The sequence below is a fragment of the Mauremys mutica genome, chromosome 18 (genome assembly GCF_020497125.1).
Source record: "Mauremys mutica isolate MM-2020 ecotype Southern chromosome 18, ASM2049712v1, whole genome shotgun sequence".
Lineage (NCBI taxonomy): Eukaryota > Metazoa > Chordata > Testudines > Geoemydidae > Mauremys > Mauremys mutica.
In genome coordinates, this window is record NC_059089.1 from 19,477,679 (window position 1) to 19,495,405 (window position 17,727).

Consider the following 17,727-nt stretch of genomic DNA (forward strand, 5'->3'; position numbering starts at 1 on the left):
CAGGAGAAAGTCCAGAGAGCATTTATACACATTACTCTGCAAATATTTATGTTAGTATATCCGTGGTACATCCTTTTCACCCTTCCTCCTCGTCTGCCCCCAGGCCCCTACCTAGGAAGGGTTTTTAAAATGACTGCTCTGAATGTAAATAATGATAAGGGGAAATCCTTTCCAAAGTTCAGCAGTATTTTGACTGCTGCTGAGTGGCAATTTATTTAAAATGAATTGCTGCGCCCAGTAGAGTGGCTATCCATTATGCTCATCATCTTGGCATCTTTTAGATGGTCTTCTCTTGATAACCCAACTCCAAATGAATTTCTAAGGGCAGCACAAATAGTTTTTTTTTCCCTCAAGGGTTCCAGTAGAATTCATCAGTCCATAACAACTCTCTGTTGCTAGGAATCTCTGTGGAGAGTATTGCTCATGGAGGCTGGGAGGAGAAAAGCATCTCAGGGATGAGTTTAATCGGTACGGTGCTTTGCTCTGTCAGGCGCTGTACAGTGGATGCATTATGTGAAGTGTCCTGCACATTGAGGCAGCGTGACACATACCTTGTTCCACACTACGAGGACCCAGGACATTAGGCTGTCTTATGCAAAGCTGCCAAGTTCGGATCGGGAGCTGAATTTCCCAACAATGCAGCCTTATTCAGACCTGGAGTGGTGGTTTGAGGCTGAAATGGGGACGTTCAGATCAGGATATGGATTTCCCCAGGGTTCAGAGGTGGCAGCGTTGGGGATTCGGCTCCCACGTAATCAGTTCAGGCCCATCTCTAGTCATGTGATGCATCTGCACTATAAGATCAAATCGTGGGTTGTGTGCTGCTGAAGTCATCTGATGTTGACATGACAAGTGTGTTCTGCACCTTGAGGTTACTTGGGCTGACTTACCGCATGAGGTTTTCCCACCTTGCAATCTGGGATAGTGAGAAACCCAGACTAGGTTTTTTTTTTCCCAGGAATTTGAATCCAAATAGAAAACTCTTCTTTCTGGGAAAGCAGGGAGCCGCCTACAGTCTGTATTCACTGGGAACTGTTTCACGAGCTTCTGGGTGCACAGATGGAGCACAGAGTCCCAGTGCAATGGCCATTGTATTTTGTATTTGCAGACTTGCTGTGATGTTAGTGAAATAGTTGCTTCATGCTTTGCTGATCTGCCAGAACAGTTGCAAAGAATTAGGTAGAAACGGGGTTAATCGTCAGAGAGCTGCATAAGTTGCTGTGTATAAGCACAGGCTGTGGACGACAATAGTGGGAAGGGGGGGGAAATAGTTATTCATGTATTCATGAGAGCCAAGATTAGTTGAAAGAGGGACTTTCTCAGGGACAAAGAGGAAAGAGCTCCCTTCAAACACATGGTCCCGGGAGACTCATTAAAGGTTCATCAGTTACAGTGAGCAAACAATTCAGTGGAAAGCCATCATAATCCATCCTTTGGACGGCAGACAATAACAGCTTTCCACTCCTGTGTTGAGTTTTTCTGATGCCAGCTGTGATAAGCAGGGTGGAGGAAGGGATTTTAATTGGGAGCGATTCCATTGCTGAGCTCTAGGGTGAGTCTAGATGGTCTCTGACTGGGGAGTAGGAGAGCTCTCCATCTCTAGCCTGAGACGCAATCTGCATTGCTAAGAAGATGGTGGCAAAGTTATCAGCTTTGAAGTATAGACTGGCCTTCCTCTCTGCTGTGGAGAGAGGGCAGGTGATGGAGGAGGGAAGGGAGGACAGATGGAGGCTGAGAGACATTGGTGAGTAGAGGTCATCTCCCACTGTAGTAATGGTGTGAAAGGGAGCACTGGAGGAACCCAGCTTCTCCCCTTCCATCACTCTCCTGTATGCCAGTCACACACCTCTCTGGAAATTCTGGATGCCTCGAGCTGCTTGTATGTACAGTGTGTATGTCTGACTCAGATGGAGGGGGCTTGGGGCCAGGGCTCCTTCTTTAGTTTGGGGGAATTCTACGGCCTGTGTTACACAGGAAGTCAGACTAGATGATCACAATGGTCCCTTCTGGCCTTGGGATCCATGAATCTAAAGCTCCCGGAGAGTGAGTACTGGGGACAAAAAGTTTCAGGGGTGATGAGTGCAAGGAAAGTGAGCAGGGCAACGTACCCACTTACTGAGCATTTCCCCATCCCTAGAGCAGCAGTACAGTGTGGTGCAGTGGTTAGAACAGAGGACTGGGAGTCAGGGTTTCTGGGTTCTGGTTCTGCAAATGAAAGTCCATGTGTGTTTTTTGGGGGGCTGGGGGAGAGTCACATAGGTGCTGGAACTAGGGGTGCTAGGAGTGTGGCAGCACCCCCTGGCTTGAAGTAATTTCCATCATATACAGGGTTTACAGTTTGCTTCAGTGGTTCTCAGCCCCTCCACTATGTGGATAGTCATTTAACTTCTCTCTCTGTCTCAGTTTCTTGATCTGTAAAATGGGGATAAGGACCCTTAGTTAGCTCACAGGGGCATTGTGCGACTGAATTCAGTGATTGTAAAGGACACGGAAATCCTGGGAATCAAATCGACTATCTCAGTGGATTTTTAAAAAAAACTATGTATGTTTTAATTTTATGATGAATGAAAGACCAGGGTGGTGGCTGCCTTTTTCATTCTTTCAGCTATGCTGGAAGTCTGCTGCACTTGCCTTAGTCTCGCCGGCTCCTCACTTAGAAACCTTAAGCGTGCTGGCCCTCCGTCTCTCACGCGGAGACTTGGCACCGACGTGCCTCTCTCACTGAGAGCTGCCGCCCACCTCCGGAATGCTGACTCCTAGAAATGGAGGTGACTAGGAAATGTTCTTCACGGCTGCAAAACGATGCCTACACGCCTGTAAACTTTCCCTGGCGCCCTGTGGTTCTCCTTGTGTCCCTGGCTTAGGCCTTGGCAGACTAGGCTACGCTGCATCATTTCCAAAGGGAAGAGGAGGACGGCTAAAGGACCTGCATTAAAAATCAATAAATGCTTCAGTAATGTAAGCAGCAGCGTTTGGAGCCAATACTGTAGTGTTACTACAGCATTCAGGCCTATTACTAGGGAATACTGTTTGACATTCTTCTGTTTATTCCCAGCATGGACAAGCCACATATGCTTCCCCCATATTGCCCTGAGGCCGGGGATGAGAGAAGTTGAGACTCTTGAGTACTTGGTCTCTCTGCTGATGCCACCTCCTCTGCTGGTTTTTGTGTTAGAGAAACTTACCCATGAGGAACTGGACTGAGACCCACCACACTCATTTCACACAAAGGTCACTGAATAATTATCAAATGGTAACCACTGTCCCCTGGTCTAGGCTTGAACCAGCAACTTAAAGGGGAAAGGCTCCCCCCCCCAGCAGCCCTTGAGCCAGACAGACCTTACTGGAGGAATCATTTTATGATGGTAGAAAGGGAGAGGAGTTGTGGCAGCCCTGAGAATGGAGAGGTGTACAGTAGCCTGTGCTGGGACTTGTGGCATTGTCCACCTCTCTAATATCGTGGATTAGATCCTAAACCCCTTTTCCTGGTCCTGCCCTGGCTCAGACAGTTGGGTACCCGATAAAGAGGAGCAGAGAGAAGCAGGACTTGCAACCCTTGGGACAGGACTAATGCTACTTTCTCCATTCTCTGCCTGCTGGATCTTGGCTAGAGAAAGGCGTTCTTCCCCCTCTGCTGCCAAGCTGAAGCGTGTGTCCTTGAACTGAAGGCACTGATGGTGATGGGAGGAGGAGAGTTGATTTCACCCAGCCAAACGTGACGAAGGAGTTAAAGCAGAACAAAAGATGGGGTGACAGTTGGGGATGTGGGTGGGGGACGGGAGTGGAAAGTTTTGCTCCAGGCAGCAGCAGTGTGACGGGATCAGCAGCCTGGGCCATTGGAAGCTGCTCCGCTGTTCATTATTAAATAATGCATCCTGATTGATTGGTCTGAAAAGTGCTGCGTTGTGGGGTCAGGCTGCTCAAGTTATAGTTTTCTGGTTAGATTGATGATTCTCAAAGGTCGAATTCAGAAAGCAATTCCCTGGTAAAATTGATCCTTTGGACGAGGGAACTTTTGTGCTATGGATAGGGCCGGGCAGCGAGAAATAGCTGACCTGGGACTAAAGGGGGAGGGCGGCGGGCTGTCTCTGCTGCTGCTGGCTCTTTATTTAATTTTCCTTGTTTACACTCATTAGAGAGCGAGAGCCCTCTCTGGGAAGCACAGTGCCCAGTCATCGCGACGTGCTCCGACAGCCAGACCGATTGAAGCATTCTGTGGCTGACCCAGGAAGCCTGTCCTTCCTCAGCCATGCCCTGCCGATGTGACAGAGGAATGCAAGACCACTGCCCTGGGACGGAGAGTAGCCCCAAGTGCTGATCCAGTAGCTGGCGCTTGGCTTGGCTGCTGTGCATCATGGGCAGTGAGCTCGGTGTGTGCACGGGGGCAAGAGCGTGCACGTATACCCGCTTCCAGCAGAGACCCTTATTTCACGCTCCTTGTAGCTGTAGGAAGACAAGTCGGGGCTGCATCCCCCTCTCTGGATGAGATTTGGTATCTGAGGCCTGGTAGTTAGGAGCAGGTTCAAATTCCATGCTGTGGTGCAGCACCTCAGCTCTTTGAGGGAACCCCCTAGTTTTTTTTGACTGTTCTAAAGGCAGAAGAGTGGGGGAGATACGCTAGCCCTAGAAAAGGGCAGAGGATTCGGGGAGCTTCTCTGCCCCCATCATAGTGCCACACGACCGTGGGTGAAGTTAAGAGAAACGTGCTATAGCAGACGGAAGTTCAGACACTAGCAGCTCAGCAACACTTTTCTGTTGTAAGAGCTGCCCAGGCCCTGGCCAGGGAGGTACAGGCCATGACTGAATAACCCTGGTTAGCCCCTGTTGCTGCTGTGGGAATGCAGCTGGTGGTGAACAGTCTTCTCACTCGGGGAAGGCCTTGGAGCATGAAGAGATTGTCACATTTCACACATGATCTGACGCTGCTGCTTTGTCATTACAATAGTGTATCTATGAGTGACTGTAAAAGGTACCAGGGACCTATGCAGCAGTAGTTTCTTTTGGTCCCCTTGTCACGTGATCGCCGAGTGCACAGCAGCGCAATGAGCTATAATACCTTTCCTTTCCTGGGGCTTTCAAAGCAGCTGGCAAATATTAATTAGTTAAGCATTATCCATGCTGCATTGGGAAGTATTAGTCCCATTTTGCAGATGAGGAATTGGCGGCAAAGTAACTTGTCTATAAGTCTATGGCATAGCCAGGAACAGAACCAGGAGCCCTGTCATCCAGGCCTTTACTCTGGCCAAGCTTACGGCTCTAGGCTTGAGCTAAGGAGCGGGAGTTTCCCTTGGCTCCACTCTTCTAAAACATCATGTGGCACACAACAGCGCTAGGGTTCCATCTGCCTCAGACCCATGTGCCTACTTTAAGCTTCCATCTGGTCTCCATCATTCGACCTGGAGCTAATAGTTCTGCAGAGGGGAGAGGAAAACTTGTGCCACATGACAGTGTTGCCTCAGGAGCCTCAGGAGCCCATCTCTCCTCTGCTGAGAAAACGAGACTAGGAACGCATGGCCTTGACCACTGGGAGTGTCTGTCAGAAGGGCAGTGAGGCGCTAGAAGAAGTTAGCCTGGGTGGTCAAGGTGTCTGAGCCGCCTCCCATGTGTAGCACCCCTGCGTCTGAGTCTGGCTTTTAAATGGTGGGTCCCAGAGTCGAATCATGTACTTTGTTGTCCCGTTTCACAAAGAGTGAGTAGTGCTGTACCTCCCTGAAGCCCTTGCTCTCGGACTCAAGCCTGGGCTAGCTCAGCAATGGTGATGCTCTGACCTGTTTTAACCTGCTATCTGCTTACTCCCCCCACCCCCTTCTTTTGTTAATTTTATAGCAAGAGAGGGAGCCAGTGCTCCGTGGACTCTAAATAATTCACAGAGTCAGGCTCCATGCTCCAGAGTGCTGGTCATTGCCTATTCAAAGAGGTTAGGACATCAGTGCAGAAACTTCTGTCAATCAGAGGCAGAAGGAAGAACCCATCACAGCTGAGACAGGGGGACCCTTTTTTTCCTCTTCCAGAGTCTCTGATTTACAAGCTGTTCCCAGCATTTTTAAGTTCTATGGTTTTTAGCTTTCAGCTGTTACCTGCCATTGCCAGCCTTCAGTAACACAGACACTCAAACATAAGCTATGTTTGGCAGCTCCTGCTTGAGAGAGCAAATTTGCTCCCTGATGGAGTGTACATATCCTTCTCTGCCTGGGTCAGAGATGAGCAAGGATTGTATGTTGGAAAGGAGGGACTCTGCCCAGTTTCTGCATGGCATGTGAGTAAATAGTTTGCTGGAAATAAGAACAAGGAAACAAAAATAACTTATGAGTGAAATCTTCCAGCCATGCACAAATAGGATCACAGCAAGGGCAGACTCAGTGGATCAGAAACATGGGGATGGGACTCTTTGGAGATTCTAAAGAAACTTCTGCTCATAGAATATTTTCCACAAGAGATTGTGATTTCTCTCTTGACTGGGTATAGTGCAGGTGAACAGTACCAGGTTTACACCTCTTAAGACTGATGTCCTCTGTTTATTCCCAGAACAGATACAGCAGAGAAAGCAGCCAGACAAGCTTCTCCTATGCACTGTCCCCTCAATAGGCCTGATTCTCCGCTGTCATGCACCTTCTGGTCATTTACACCTGTAAAAACTGAGTTCTACCCAATCAGACTTCTTCACTCACTTACATGGGTGGTTACATTTCTACACCCCCTTTGCACAGATGTAAATGTTACACAAGATGCAACGTAGTAAAGAATCAGGCCCATTGTACCTCAACCCTAACTTAGAGGAACTACTTGTAAGATAAGCAGGGAAACCATGGTCTATAGAGCTTGCAAGCCCTGAGTTCTAATCTCAGCTCTGACTTTGTAGGAGTTACCTAACCCCTCTTCTTCTGAGTCCTTATGTGTAAAACAGGGGTATTGAATGGCTACCAATCTTGCAGTGGTTCATTAAAAGTTTAGTCATTAATATTTGCAAAGTGCTTAGTACTGTTTCCATTCTTTGTTTTCTCTGGTCACTTCCAGAAAGGGAGCAAGTTGTGAGGATTTGGTTTTTTTGACACGTGGCCTTTTATCCACTAAGAACTAACCTGAGACTCACTATATTCATTTCACACAGGGCACCAAATAGCCATTCAGTCGGTCATAACTTGCAGTCATCACTGCTCAGGGCTGGATTGCAATGGGTGGTCTCGGGATGAAAGGTTCTATATCCTAGCACTACTCCACCCCCTGGGAGAAAGGCTCTTAATTTTAACAACCTGTTTGGGGATTGGGGGTCTCGACTCATTAATATAAACATGAGCTATTCCTCTAATATCCTGTGTGTCTAAGGGCCCAAGATAGTTCAGAAGAAGAAAACGGGGGGTCTGGGTGATCTCAGTGATTCTCAGTCAGCCTTCCCCTATCTTATCCCCATAGGAATTCAGCATGGGAAGAACATGTGAAACTGGGAGGTCTGGGTGATGTTTTGGATTGATATGGAGGGTTTATTTAACATCAGTCTGCCTTGGATCACAGGTGAAAAGATTTTGCTGATCTTCACTTAAGACTTGGTGATTGTTTGTCAGCTTCACATATAGTAATAAGTTAGGGCTAACTTTGGCTCTGACTTATACCTTCTGCAGTTGCATTGAATTCAGTGGTGTTGCACAGGGTGTGAGTCAGCACAGAATGTAGACGTTAGCATGTATATAATGCCTTTCATCCAAGGATCTCAAAGCACATTATAAATAAGCCTCATAACGTTACCCCCATTTTACTGATGAGAAAAGAGAGGCACAGCATTAGAAAGTAAGGCCAAACCTGGTTGCCTAAAATCAGGCCCCCTAAATCCATCTTTAGGCACCAAAATAAAAGTGGCCTGAGATGCAGATGCTCAATGAGTCTCTTGTCTCCTAGAACCTTGATCTTACCAGGGTAGGTTGTGCCATTTACTACTAGCATTTATAAACAGGTATAATCCTGTCCTATTGCAGAGGTGTTTCAGATTCCCCCATAAACAGGTGAATGAATCCTCGTAACACAAATGCCAGACACAATAGGAACATGGGTGAGTGCCATGAAACCCTTGTCAGAGCTGCTGTGAAGGGGTAACTAGCTTGGCTCTACTTCTGTATGTTCAGCTACACAGCATGTCCATCTCAGCTGGGAGTGGATGTGTTACTGTCCTGAGAACATAAGAACGGCCAGACTGGGTCAGACCAAAGGTCCATCTAGCCCAGTATCCTGTCTTCCGACAGAGGCCAATGCCAGGTGCCCCAGAGGGAATGAACAGAACAGGCAACCATCAAGTGATGCATCTCCTGTCGCCCATTCCCAGCTTCTGGCAAACAGAGGCTAGGGACACCATCCCTGCCCATCCTGGCTAATAGCCATTGATGGACCGATCCTCCATGAACTTATCTAGTTCTTTTTTGAACCCTGTTATAGTCTTGGCCTTCGCAACATCCTCTGGTGAAGAGTTCCACAGTGGCATTGTGTACCATTCTCTCTCTTTCATTTTCCTCCTACAGGTGTAAATGCAACCTCCATGCCAACCTGTGCTCCTTTAAGGAGGGCACCCTTCAGTGTGAGTGCGAACACAACACCACTGGCCTGGACTGTGGCAAGTGCAAGAAGAACTTTCGCACCAGATCTTGGCGGGCTGGCTCCTACCTGCCTCTCCCCAACGGATCCCCTAATGCATGTAAGTTACTATACTGAACTGAGCCCACACACTGGCCCTCTACACAATGCCTGTAAGTCAGCACCGCTTCAGGATGCCTCCGTCTGGAGTCAATGCACAGGTCTGCAGGAGAAGAGGGTTTGGTTTTACAGTGGGAGTAAACATTTACTTGGTTCTCAGTGTGCACAGGAATTGATTGCCACGTGGGTGGATGGAAGGGGAGCTTGACAACTGTTTGTAGTGGAGTGGCTGGAGTGAATGGATGTGGATGGGCAGAAGGGTATCCAGGCTCACAGATGGTTAGGTGTAGGCCATCAGAGAGATTCATGGCCTTGAATAGGCATTTTACTCTGAACTACTCTATGTCTCTTAAAGAAAACATCATCAAGTGGCTGTGGGAATGTTTTTACCTTCAATTCAGTTAACAATCATTGCACGGAAGACTAAAGAACAGGAGGATGGAAAGGAATGTTGGGTGCCCTATTTATTGTCAGCTGGAAGCTGTTCATATGTACATCATGGAGTATCTGGCCACAGTGAAGAAGACAAAAGTGTCCCTGTCCCTCAGCACAGCGACAGTCCCATGCAATTAATTGCTGCATTCGTGTTGTGCTACATGCTCGCATGAAAACAAAAACAAACATCAAGGCTGTAAGCCATCATGATCTGATCACGGGAATGCTGGTGGAGGAGGACACCAGACATAGTCCAATCTCTCCAGGGTTATGTCCAGTTTACATTAGCAGGCTTGCTTAAATGTCACAGAGCAGCAGTAACCGCTCCAGCCTTTTAAGTAGCAGCCTTGAGTGTTACCAAAGAGAATCCTTTTTTCTCTCCCCCTCCATTTCTGAAAGATTTATGCGCTTTAAGATGATCAAAGCTGAAATACAGGCTCCGAAGGCCGTGACAGGAATGTTTTGTGTGTGCCAGGGATGGTAGATGAGCTGATTCTTTGAAAGGGAACAAGCTTGTCAGCTACCGCCAACTGCCTGTGTTCCTTCAAAGGATCCTGGGAGAGATTTTTGGTGTTGACAGGGACAATGACATGCTATTCTCTTCCTTCCATCTCTCTCCCCATTTCTCTATCTCCCCTTCCTTTTTCCTCACTTTCCTTATCCCCACTTCCCTTCCCTCCATTTCTCTCTCTCGTACATCTGACACTCATTCTTCCTTCCCTATATCTCCCCTTCCCTCCCCCTACCCCTCAAGCACCCACCTCATCCTCTCTCCCTTCAACTCTCTCTGGCAGATTTATGGCCAACTTCTGGAGTAGAAGCAATTCTCCAAAGGCCTTTCTCCCCAGTTGTAGCATTTTCATTGATGGCCACCTTCTTTATGGTTGAGGAAAGCTGACTACTGGGTGTTTATCTCCTCTGTAATATCTGGATTAAATGTGACCTTAAACAGTCCTCAAACTTTTCTCCCACCTGTGACCAATAAACTAGCAGGGTTGGAAGCTGGCACCCTCAGTCTCACGCCATTGGCTACACAACTTAGAGGCAATTTCTTCCCACCAAAAACTCCCAGCCTCAGGTCAGATGCTGTTTCACCTCTTCCCCCAACCTCCATTGCTGGGTGTTCTGTTCCAACCTGAAAAATACCAATCCCAATACAATCCCCTCATGAGTCAGGGCCCGCACCTTGGGAATCCAGCAGTGATGATGTGGAGCTAGTGCCGTAGCAGCACTGACTGAGTTCACATCACATGGTTTCTAGAAGAGACTATGACAAGTCTCAAAAGCATACATGACCCTTACTGGGCATAATGTATGGGTCAGAAAAAGGCCAGAAAAAGGGTTAAGAAGAAATTCTATTAGCAGTAGGCAAGGTGGCTTTCCTCCCTCCAGCCACTGCAGGTAGATTTCAGCCTGTGCCTCAGGACCTAAACATATTCAAGGCCACTGCTGTCTGGTCACCTCTACGGTTTGCCTAAGGCTGCTTTTAAGATGCAGCAAGCTGGAACAACCATCAACAAGGCTCCTGTTAATTAGCACAATGGCTCTCGGCTTCTGCTGACCCTGTTTCTTTTCCTTTCCTCCAGGTGCAGCTGCAGGCTTGGCCTTTGGCAGTAAGTAAAAAAATGTAACTGAACTGCTGGCATGTGACATCTTCAGCGCATGGGCCCTGTGCACATCACTTGGGAGACAAATGGTTCTTTTCTGCTCATTATCATCTGCCAGGCAATAAGTCTTCTCCTCTAATTGTCTCTCATTGTCTGTCCCATCAAAGAGCTTTCTATTTTCCTTCTTTGACTTTAGTAACCTCATTGTTTATTTCTCTGGCATGGTTTCTCCCCATGAGGTTCGTTAGAATGGCAGCAGGAAAGGAAATAAAAAACAACACACTTCTTCAAAAACACCAATGATTGTAGTGAACTTTTCCCCCCAGTTTCACAGACTTCTGCTCCACGGAGCTGTTTTTGAATTCTTTGATACAGGATCCAGTTTGGGTTACCTTGGGCCTATCATGCCATCCGTTTAAAAATAAAATTATATATAAGTGTAATATTTGAGGCACAAGCAATTGATTTCAGTGGGGTTTCTGCAGACCAAGCACCTTCAAACTTTGGGTCACCTGGAATCTAGATCTGAATTTTATGGCTCAGGTTACTCTCTGAAAGAAATATACAGTGAAGGTGGAGCGAACACAGTGGAAATGTGATGGTGAATGGGATAGACAGGCTTGTTTATGAGCATAGGGCAGCTAAAGAGGGATTATTTAGCCTTCACAGAAGACAAGAGGTGACCTGAATTAAGTATTTAAACTAGCTAAGGGTTATTATGAAATTAAGCATGATAATCTACAGTACACGAGATTGTGGGACAAACAAGGACTCGGGGACATAGGTTGAAGTAAGAATTTATATTCATAATAATCCCTCACATTTTATTATTGCTGGTCAGAGCAATGAGAATTGGAATAGAATGAATATTATAGTCAAATCATGGTATCAAGTAGTGTTCCTGAATTACTCTGTCATCCCTGGGGTAACTCCCCTGACTTTCCAGGAGTTATACCAGTGATTAATTTGGCCTATTGTATTAAATAATCCAATGTTTGCTTTTGGGAATTTATTAAATGAAAGGGACGTCATTTGATTTTATGATCACCTTTTGGTGGTCTGAAGGGAATTGTTTTGCTGATTAGGAGGTTTGCCTTGGAGTATCTCTGCCATCAGAGAGCTCAAATGTATATGAGAGAGATGGCATAGCTATTGCTAAGCTTTCAGACAGGAAAGGCTTGTGTGGCCTGTTTCTGATCCCACATGACTGCAACTCTTACCTCTTTGCCATTATCCCGTCATGATACAGACACACTCATTCTCTCATGGCTTTCTAGGTTTAATTAACAATGAGTTAGTGATAAAGTTGGCAATATTGAAACCAACATCCATGCCAACAAAGCAAAGTTATGTAGCAACCCAGCCGAAACATGCACGCACACACGGAATCTTCCTACGTTCTCAACACAGACATAACACTGTCCGAGTGCTAAATTCTCTCTGGAATTGGGGTTACCCCCCAAACCCAGCAGCTTCTTCTGTACATATCCTGCAGCTGGGTTCTTCAGTTGTGTGTGTGTGTGTGTGTGTGTGTGTGTGAGATTAAGAGGCAACCAAGAGCAACGCTTTTTGGTCATCAGTGTCCCCAGCTCCTGGTAGGTGACGTACTCTCAGGAGTGAAGCCGTCCTTGTGTTCTGTAACCACCAGCTGAGGGCGACTCCTTTACGTGAATAATAATGGTTGGAATTTACAGGGCCTTAAAGCCAATTCTCTTCCATTAGATTCAGTGGGAGTTTTGAGCATTGATTTGAGTGGGAGCAGGTCCTGTGTGCCTCCTTCACCATGAAAATAGATCATGGAGATGCCCATGGGCTTGGGATTTTGTGTACCATAAGAAGCACTAGCGAGAGCCACAGAGACCCTCCAGCCTCCTCAGGTGCCTTCTTTCCACCTCTTTTCTTTGTTTCTTGTTAGTGTATGAACGACCACAGCAAGTTTCCACTACAAAACCCATTACCACTACAACCACCACCACCACTGCCACTAACCAGCCTGTCACCACGCAGCAGCCAGGTGGGTGCCAAGCTCCACCCCGCGAGGCAGATCCTACCCTTGCTAGTACAGATAGGTCCCTTAGCTAGTTTCACTTCCTTATTCCTCTGCCGGCTTTGCTTCCTGCTGCAGCTCCTCAAGTGGCAATTATTAGCTTTAAAAGGAAGATTATCTCCTCTGACTCCTTGTTCATCCATCTTGGAGTTTCTGGGGACATGGATAAAAATCACACTGGATGGGTTCAGATCCTCCCAGCCAGCGGAAAGCCTAATTAATGTTCATCCCTAATTTAATTCAGGGAAAAGGGCATCTGGACCTGGAACTTTAATAAAACACAGATTCTTCCCTCTTCAGCAACAGCAGTCAATCCCAATCCCAAAGTCGACTCCTTAGAAGAGGCAGGTTCTTGCATGACCCTTCATCTGTCTGTCTACTTTCTGCTGCTGCTCTGAGGTCATCGGAGCATCATTTCCCCTTGCCTCAGACCAGGAAGTAGAGGGCAGAGCTGGAATTTGGGGGCATCTAAAGATATCATTTTGAAGCTTTTACTTTGAGATTAACCTTTCAAAGTCCTCCTGAGAATGAATAGCTGAGCCACAAAAGTTGCTCTTCTGTGTGTACTACAATGAGGACGAGGATGGGGGAGAAAGAAATCTGAGGTTTTATTTGCCTGTTTCTTTACCAGAAAAGAACAAGCTTGACTCACCCCAAGCAAGGGGGCATGCAGGATTTAGAAGGCTGGTTTTGTGTCTCTCCGCTTTGCACAACTCTAATAAGGCATTTTCAAAATGCAGGGGTAGGTCCTCCACACTCCTACTTATGCTTTGACCTTCCAGCAGAATGATGAAAGTTGGTCTGAGTGGGCAGTTGAGGATTTTTCTTGCATCAGGGAATTCTCCATAGTATAAAAGGCATGGTCAGGGAAAGAGGGCTTGGCCTGAGCACTGCTGCATTCTAGTGATTCCCCAGCTAATGGAGTGGCCCCTCAGGGCCCATTGCAGGTGGGTGTAATTTAGAGCAGCCCTGAGGGTGCTCTAAGCTGGGCGAGGAATTGAATCAGCTCTCTTTGCTCTGCTCCTCAGCCTCTTGGGTCCTGTACCAAACCCCTCTTGGCCAGACCTGAGGATATAATCTGCGAAGTTTTACATTTGGAAAGTGGGTTTGGAGGGAAGAGCCACACTTTAATGATCATCAGAATGATTCCATAAAATGCTTGGGGACAGGCTGAACACACACATTGGAAGTCCCAGAACATTATTTCTTAATATCTTCTAGACTGCCCAGTAGAGAGAACTTGTATCACTTTTTTGGGGGGAGAAGGAGGTTTGTTCATTTCTTTTTTAAACTACATGCAGACCTGGTTTCTCTCCCCTTTTGGAGAAGAGGAAATGAAATGTTTCTGCTGTTAGTTTACAAGCCTCATGCACTTACTCTGCTGCTGTGCTTTCTGGATCTGATTTTCCCATGGGGACATTTTCCACCACCAGTACATTAGTAACAGTCAGTCTTCTGGGGGAGTTGCTGGAAGCCAGTTGAGGGAAAGGCAATGCTTGATTGTGTGTGTGAGCCGGTGGAGTCTTACCATCCCAGAGGGGTTCTGCAGATGATCACTAACAGGACCTGGCCCTGTGGCTAAGCTCCAGATCCCACAGCTCCAAATGTCACCATTGCTTGGTGGGCCAGAAGGACCCTGACCATCACAGAAGGGGCGGGGGTGGAGGGAGAACACCAGAGGGAATGTAGAAGAACTTATAAAGGGGGTGTACCTGTATTTAGTTTATCATCATCATCAAAGTCTTCAGTCCCATTGCCCTATAAATTCTATGACCTCTCAGGCAAATCCACAGTTGCCTAGGGAGGCAGCCCCCAGCCTGTGCCCAACTCTCCCCAAACTCAGTACCTTACCTTTCCCCCAAGGGTGATAGTTTCTTCTCTGGACCCTTTCTGAGCGCTTTCCCCCATAGCCCTCCTTCAGCCTCCAACCTCCTTGGGTGGTACCTCTCCTCCTCTCAGCCCTGGAATGAGTTTATCTAAACCCCAGGCCCCGCCCACTCCCAGCAGCCTCTGAATGGAGTAGGTAATTGGAGTCAGCTGCTTGGTTTTTCCTCTCCTACCCACGTGTGACAGTCCACACTGCCACAGTGTGTTTATGCAAATATAGATATAATCATGGAGGCACCATGGTTTAGTGTTTACAGTGGGGGATTGGATGGATCAGGAAACCTGGTTTCTATTTCCTATTTCCACTAAGGCATTGTGTGACCTTGGGCTAGTCACTTCAGTTTCTCCATCTGTAAAATAGAAATAATACTTGCCCGTCTATGCTAATATATATAGTGAATGGGTACCTACAACCCACACTTGAAGATTATATTAGCTCAAAGAATGTGTGCCTATTATCTACATACCTGTAATAATGAAACTTGGGTTACATGTACATAACACGCATCCAATGTCATGTGATTTTTATCCATATTTGTCCATAGCAGTGCTTTTGTGCGTAGTGTGTGTGTGTGTGTGAGAGAGAGAGAGCGCATCTTGCTAAGCATCTGTCTCTTATGGTGCAATTAATGATCTGTCGAGGTAGGGGAGTGGCAGAAAGGCTGCATGTTTCTATCAGAGAGGGGTGAACAGCTCTGAGAGAAGAATCAGACCATCTTCCCCTGAACACAGGACCTTTGTCATTCTCTAGGCTGGAACCAGCCCCTCTCTGAAGGTTCTGGTTTACATCACTCATTTTTCAGTAAATGGTTTCTCCTTTCCCAGGCAGTATCTGCAGCTCTAGGTTCTAATCCAGATCAGAACAAATGCCAGCAATAAAACCTGTTCTCATGGCCTTTCTAGCCCCACAAGGCCCAGATGGTTCAGGGTGACTCCAAAGCTTTTGAAGAACATTTGTGACTGAAGGTTGCTGGGAAGAGAGGCTTAAAATATGATCCCCAGGGCTGCATGGGACTCCCAGCTGTTCTTGAACATGACCCTTCCAGAGAGCTGCCCGTCTGTTGGTGGCCTATCAAAAAGAGCAGGTGACCTGTGACCCACTTTCTGTGCAAAACCAATTTCTTCCATTGGATTAACTGGTGTTAGGCTGCAACACAATGCCCGTTTCTCGATTGGGGTGAGCAGGACTGAGCTTCGAGCCTCTTGTTCCCCCATTTTGTTCCTCTACTGACTTAGTGTGTGTCATTGTGATTCCATCTCGTGGTTGCTCCTGATGAGAAAAGCAGCCTGCTACGTACTGACAGCTAACTGTGTTACTCCTCTGGCTGAAATGGCCAGGGTGCTAGAGCCCTGGACTCAATCCCCATTGATGGCTATGGCCTCTGCACAGATGTTGCCACAATACATTACGTGTACATGAGCAGGCCCAGCTAGGAGGAGGCCCTAATTCTGATTGGCCCCGCTACATATGTTTAAAATCAGTGTAACTCTATTGATGTCAGTGGAGTTACTCCTAGAGCTGGGCCAGAACTCCAGCATTCTCCCCCTACCCCCTCGGATGGGTTCAAAATCCAGGTCTGAATTTTGCTGCTCAGGTCCCAGCTGTACTTTAAACACAGCTCTAGCAAGGAAGAAATTTTTAAAAATTCCTTTAAAATGCTGCCCCGTCTCTGTGCTTTCTCCTTCCTTTGGCATGTGTTCAGTGCTTTTACCCTCTCAATTTTTGCTTCCCACCCTGAGCAGTCACTGCCAAACAGCCAGCTGAGCTCCCTGCCTCTGTGCCTATCCAAGAGACGCAGAAAAAAACAGGTATTTAAAGCTAGACTGATTTTTTTCCCCCTTCCCCATTTGTGCTTTCATGTACTAGCTGGCAGCAGTTGGGAGAAGAATGTGGAACGTAGACTAGAAGAGCAGATTAGATTTGTTTTTGATCTTTAAGTTGCATAGATCCACTAGCTGACTGCTCCTTTTAGCCGCTTGTAGTGTTCTTTGTGGTCAAGGTGGAGCTGTGGTCGTGTGTTAGTACGAACCTCTTTTGCCTTTCATGTTGCCAAGGAGCAAATGCGAGGTGGGAGGGGGAATAGAGTGCATTTAAAAACATAGGGACATAAACTGAACTCAGCCAAAGGACACTGAAGGGGAGAGACAACTAAAGGAAACTGAGGAGTCATGCTGAAGAGAAATTAATCAAGTGCTTTTCTTAATCTGTTAATTTCCCTTTCCCACTTCCTTGTAGAAACTTGTCATCTTCTGTCAGATTTTGTGCTTTCCATGGTCAGGCAGTGGCATTCTTCCCCCAAAGTTGGGGTGATCAAAAAAAACCCACCTCTCTCTACCTCTCCCTCTTTTTTTTTTTTTTGGTTCATGGTCCAACCATCTCAATGGGCTCAGTTCAGCTCTGGGAAAAGCAATTTGTTCGTTAACTGCTCTGACAGAGCCAAGAGAAGGAGCACGGAAGTGGAGTGCAAAACATCGGTTTTGTATAGGTCCTACATAAATATTAGCTACTCCACTTCCGTATTTATTTATTTTCTGTTGGCTTCCTAATGTTTGAACAACCCAATTTCAGCCTTTTTTAATGTGAGACTCACGTGAATTTAACAAATGCTTCCCACAACTAGGAGAGTGAAAGAAACATCCAATTTACTGGAGCCCTCTTCCCCAGTATAGACAAGACCTAGGACACCTCTTGTCTGTATTGAAAAAGCTCAGTGATGGGACCATCCTGATTTTTGCCATACTCCAATTCTAACTGAGAGGGTCTGGAAGAGAAATTTGTGTCTCTACCTCACACCCACAACTGCTATGTAAAACCATCTGTGAATGTCACAAAGCTACAATGGAAAAGTTCTTGGGATAAAGAGCATTAGTAATTCTTCTGACTCTGCAAAGACGAACAAGTGGAGGTGTATGTGAATGACTAAAAAGCAAAATGCCTCTAGGGCTGTTTTTTATTGTGACTCTAATTAAACCCTTGCCAATTAGTGAGGGGCTTTTTTCATATTCTCTTTAACACCCTATTAGTATCAATCGGCTTCCATTTTCCCAATGAAAAGGACACTGTCACCTACTTTT

At 46.7% G+C, this 17,727-nt stretch overlaps 1 protein-coding gene across 3 annotated transcripts in view; it reads left to right on the forward strand.

Annotated features, from left to right (window-relative positions):
* NTNG2 (netrin G2) overlaps window positions 1–17,727 on the forward strand; it is a 73,663-nt gene that overhangs the window by 43,560 nt on the left and 12,376 nt on the right. For 2 of the 3 annotated variants that reach the window (XM_044993034.1, XM_044993036.1), the window contains exons 4-5: window positions 8,505–8,677; window positions 10,698–10,724. In XM_044993034.1, the coding sequence (XP_044848969.1) occupies window positions 8,505–8,677; window positions 10,698–10,724 (200 nt within the window). Of the gene's footprint in view, window positions 1–8,504; window positions 8,678–10,697; window positions 10,725–12,633; window positions 12,733–16,395; window positions 16,462–17,727 lie in introns of all 3 variants that reach the window. The other variant, XM_044993037.1, reaches the window with a different exon arrangement.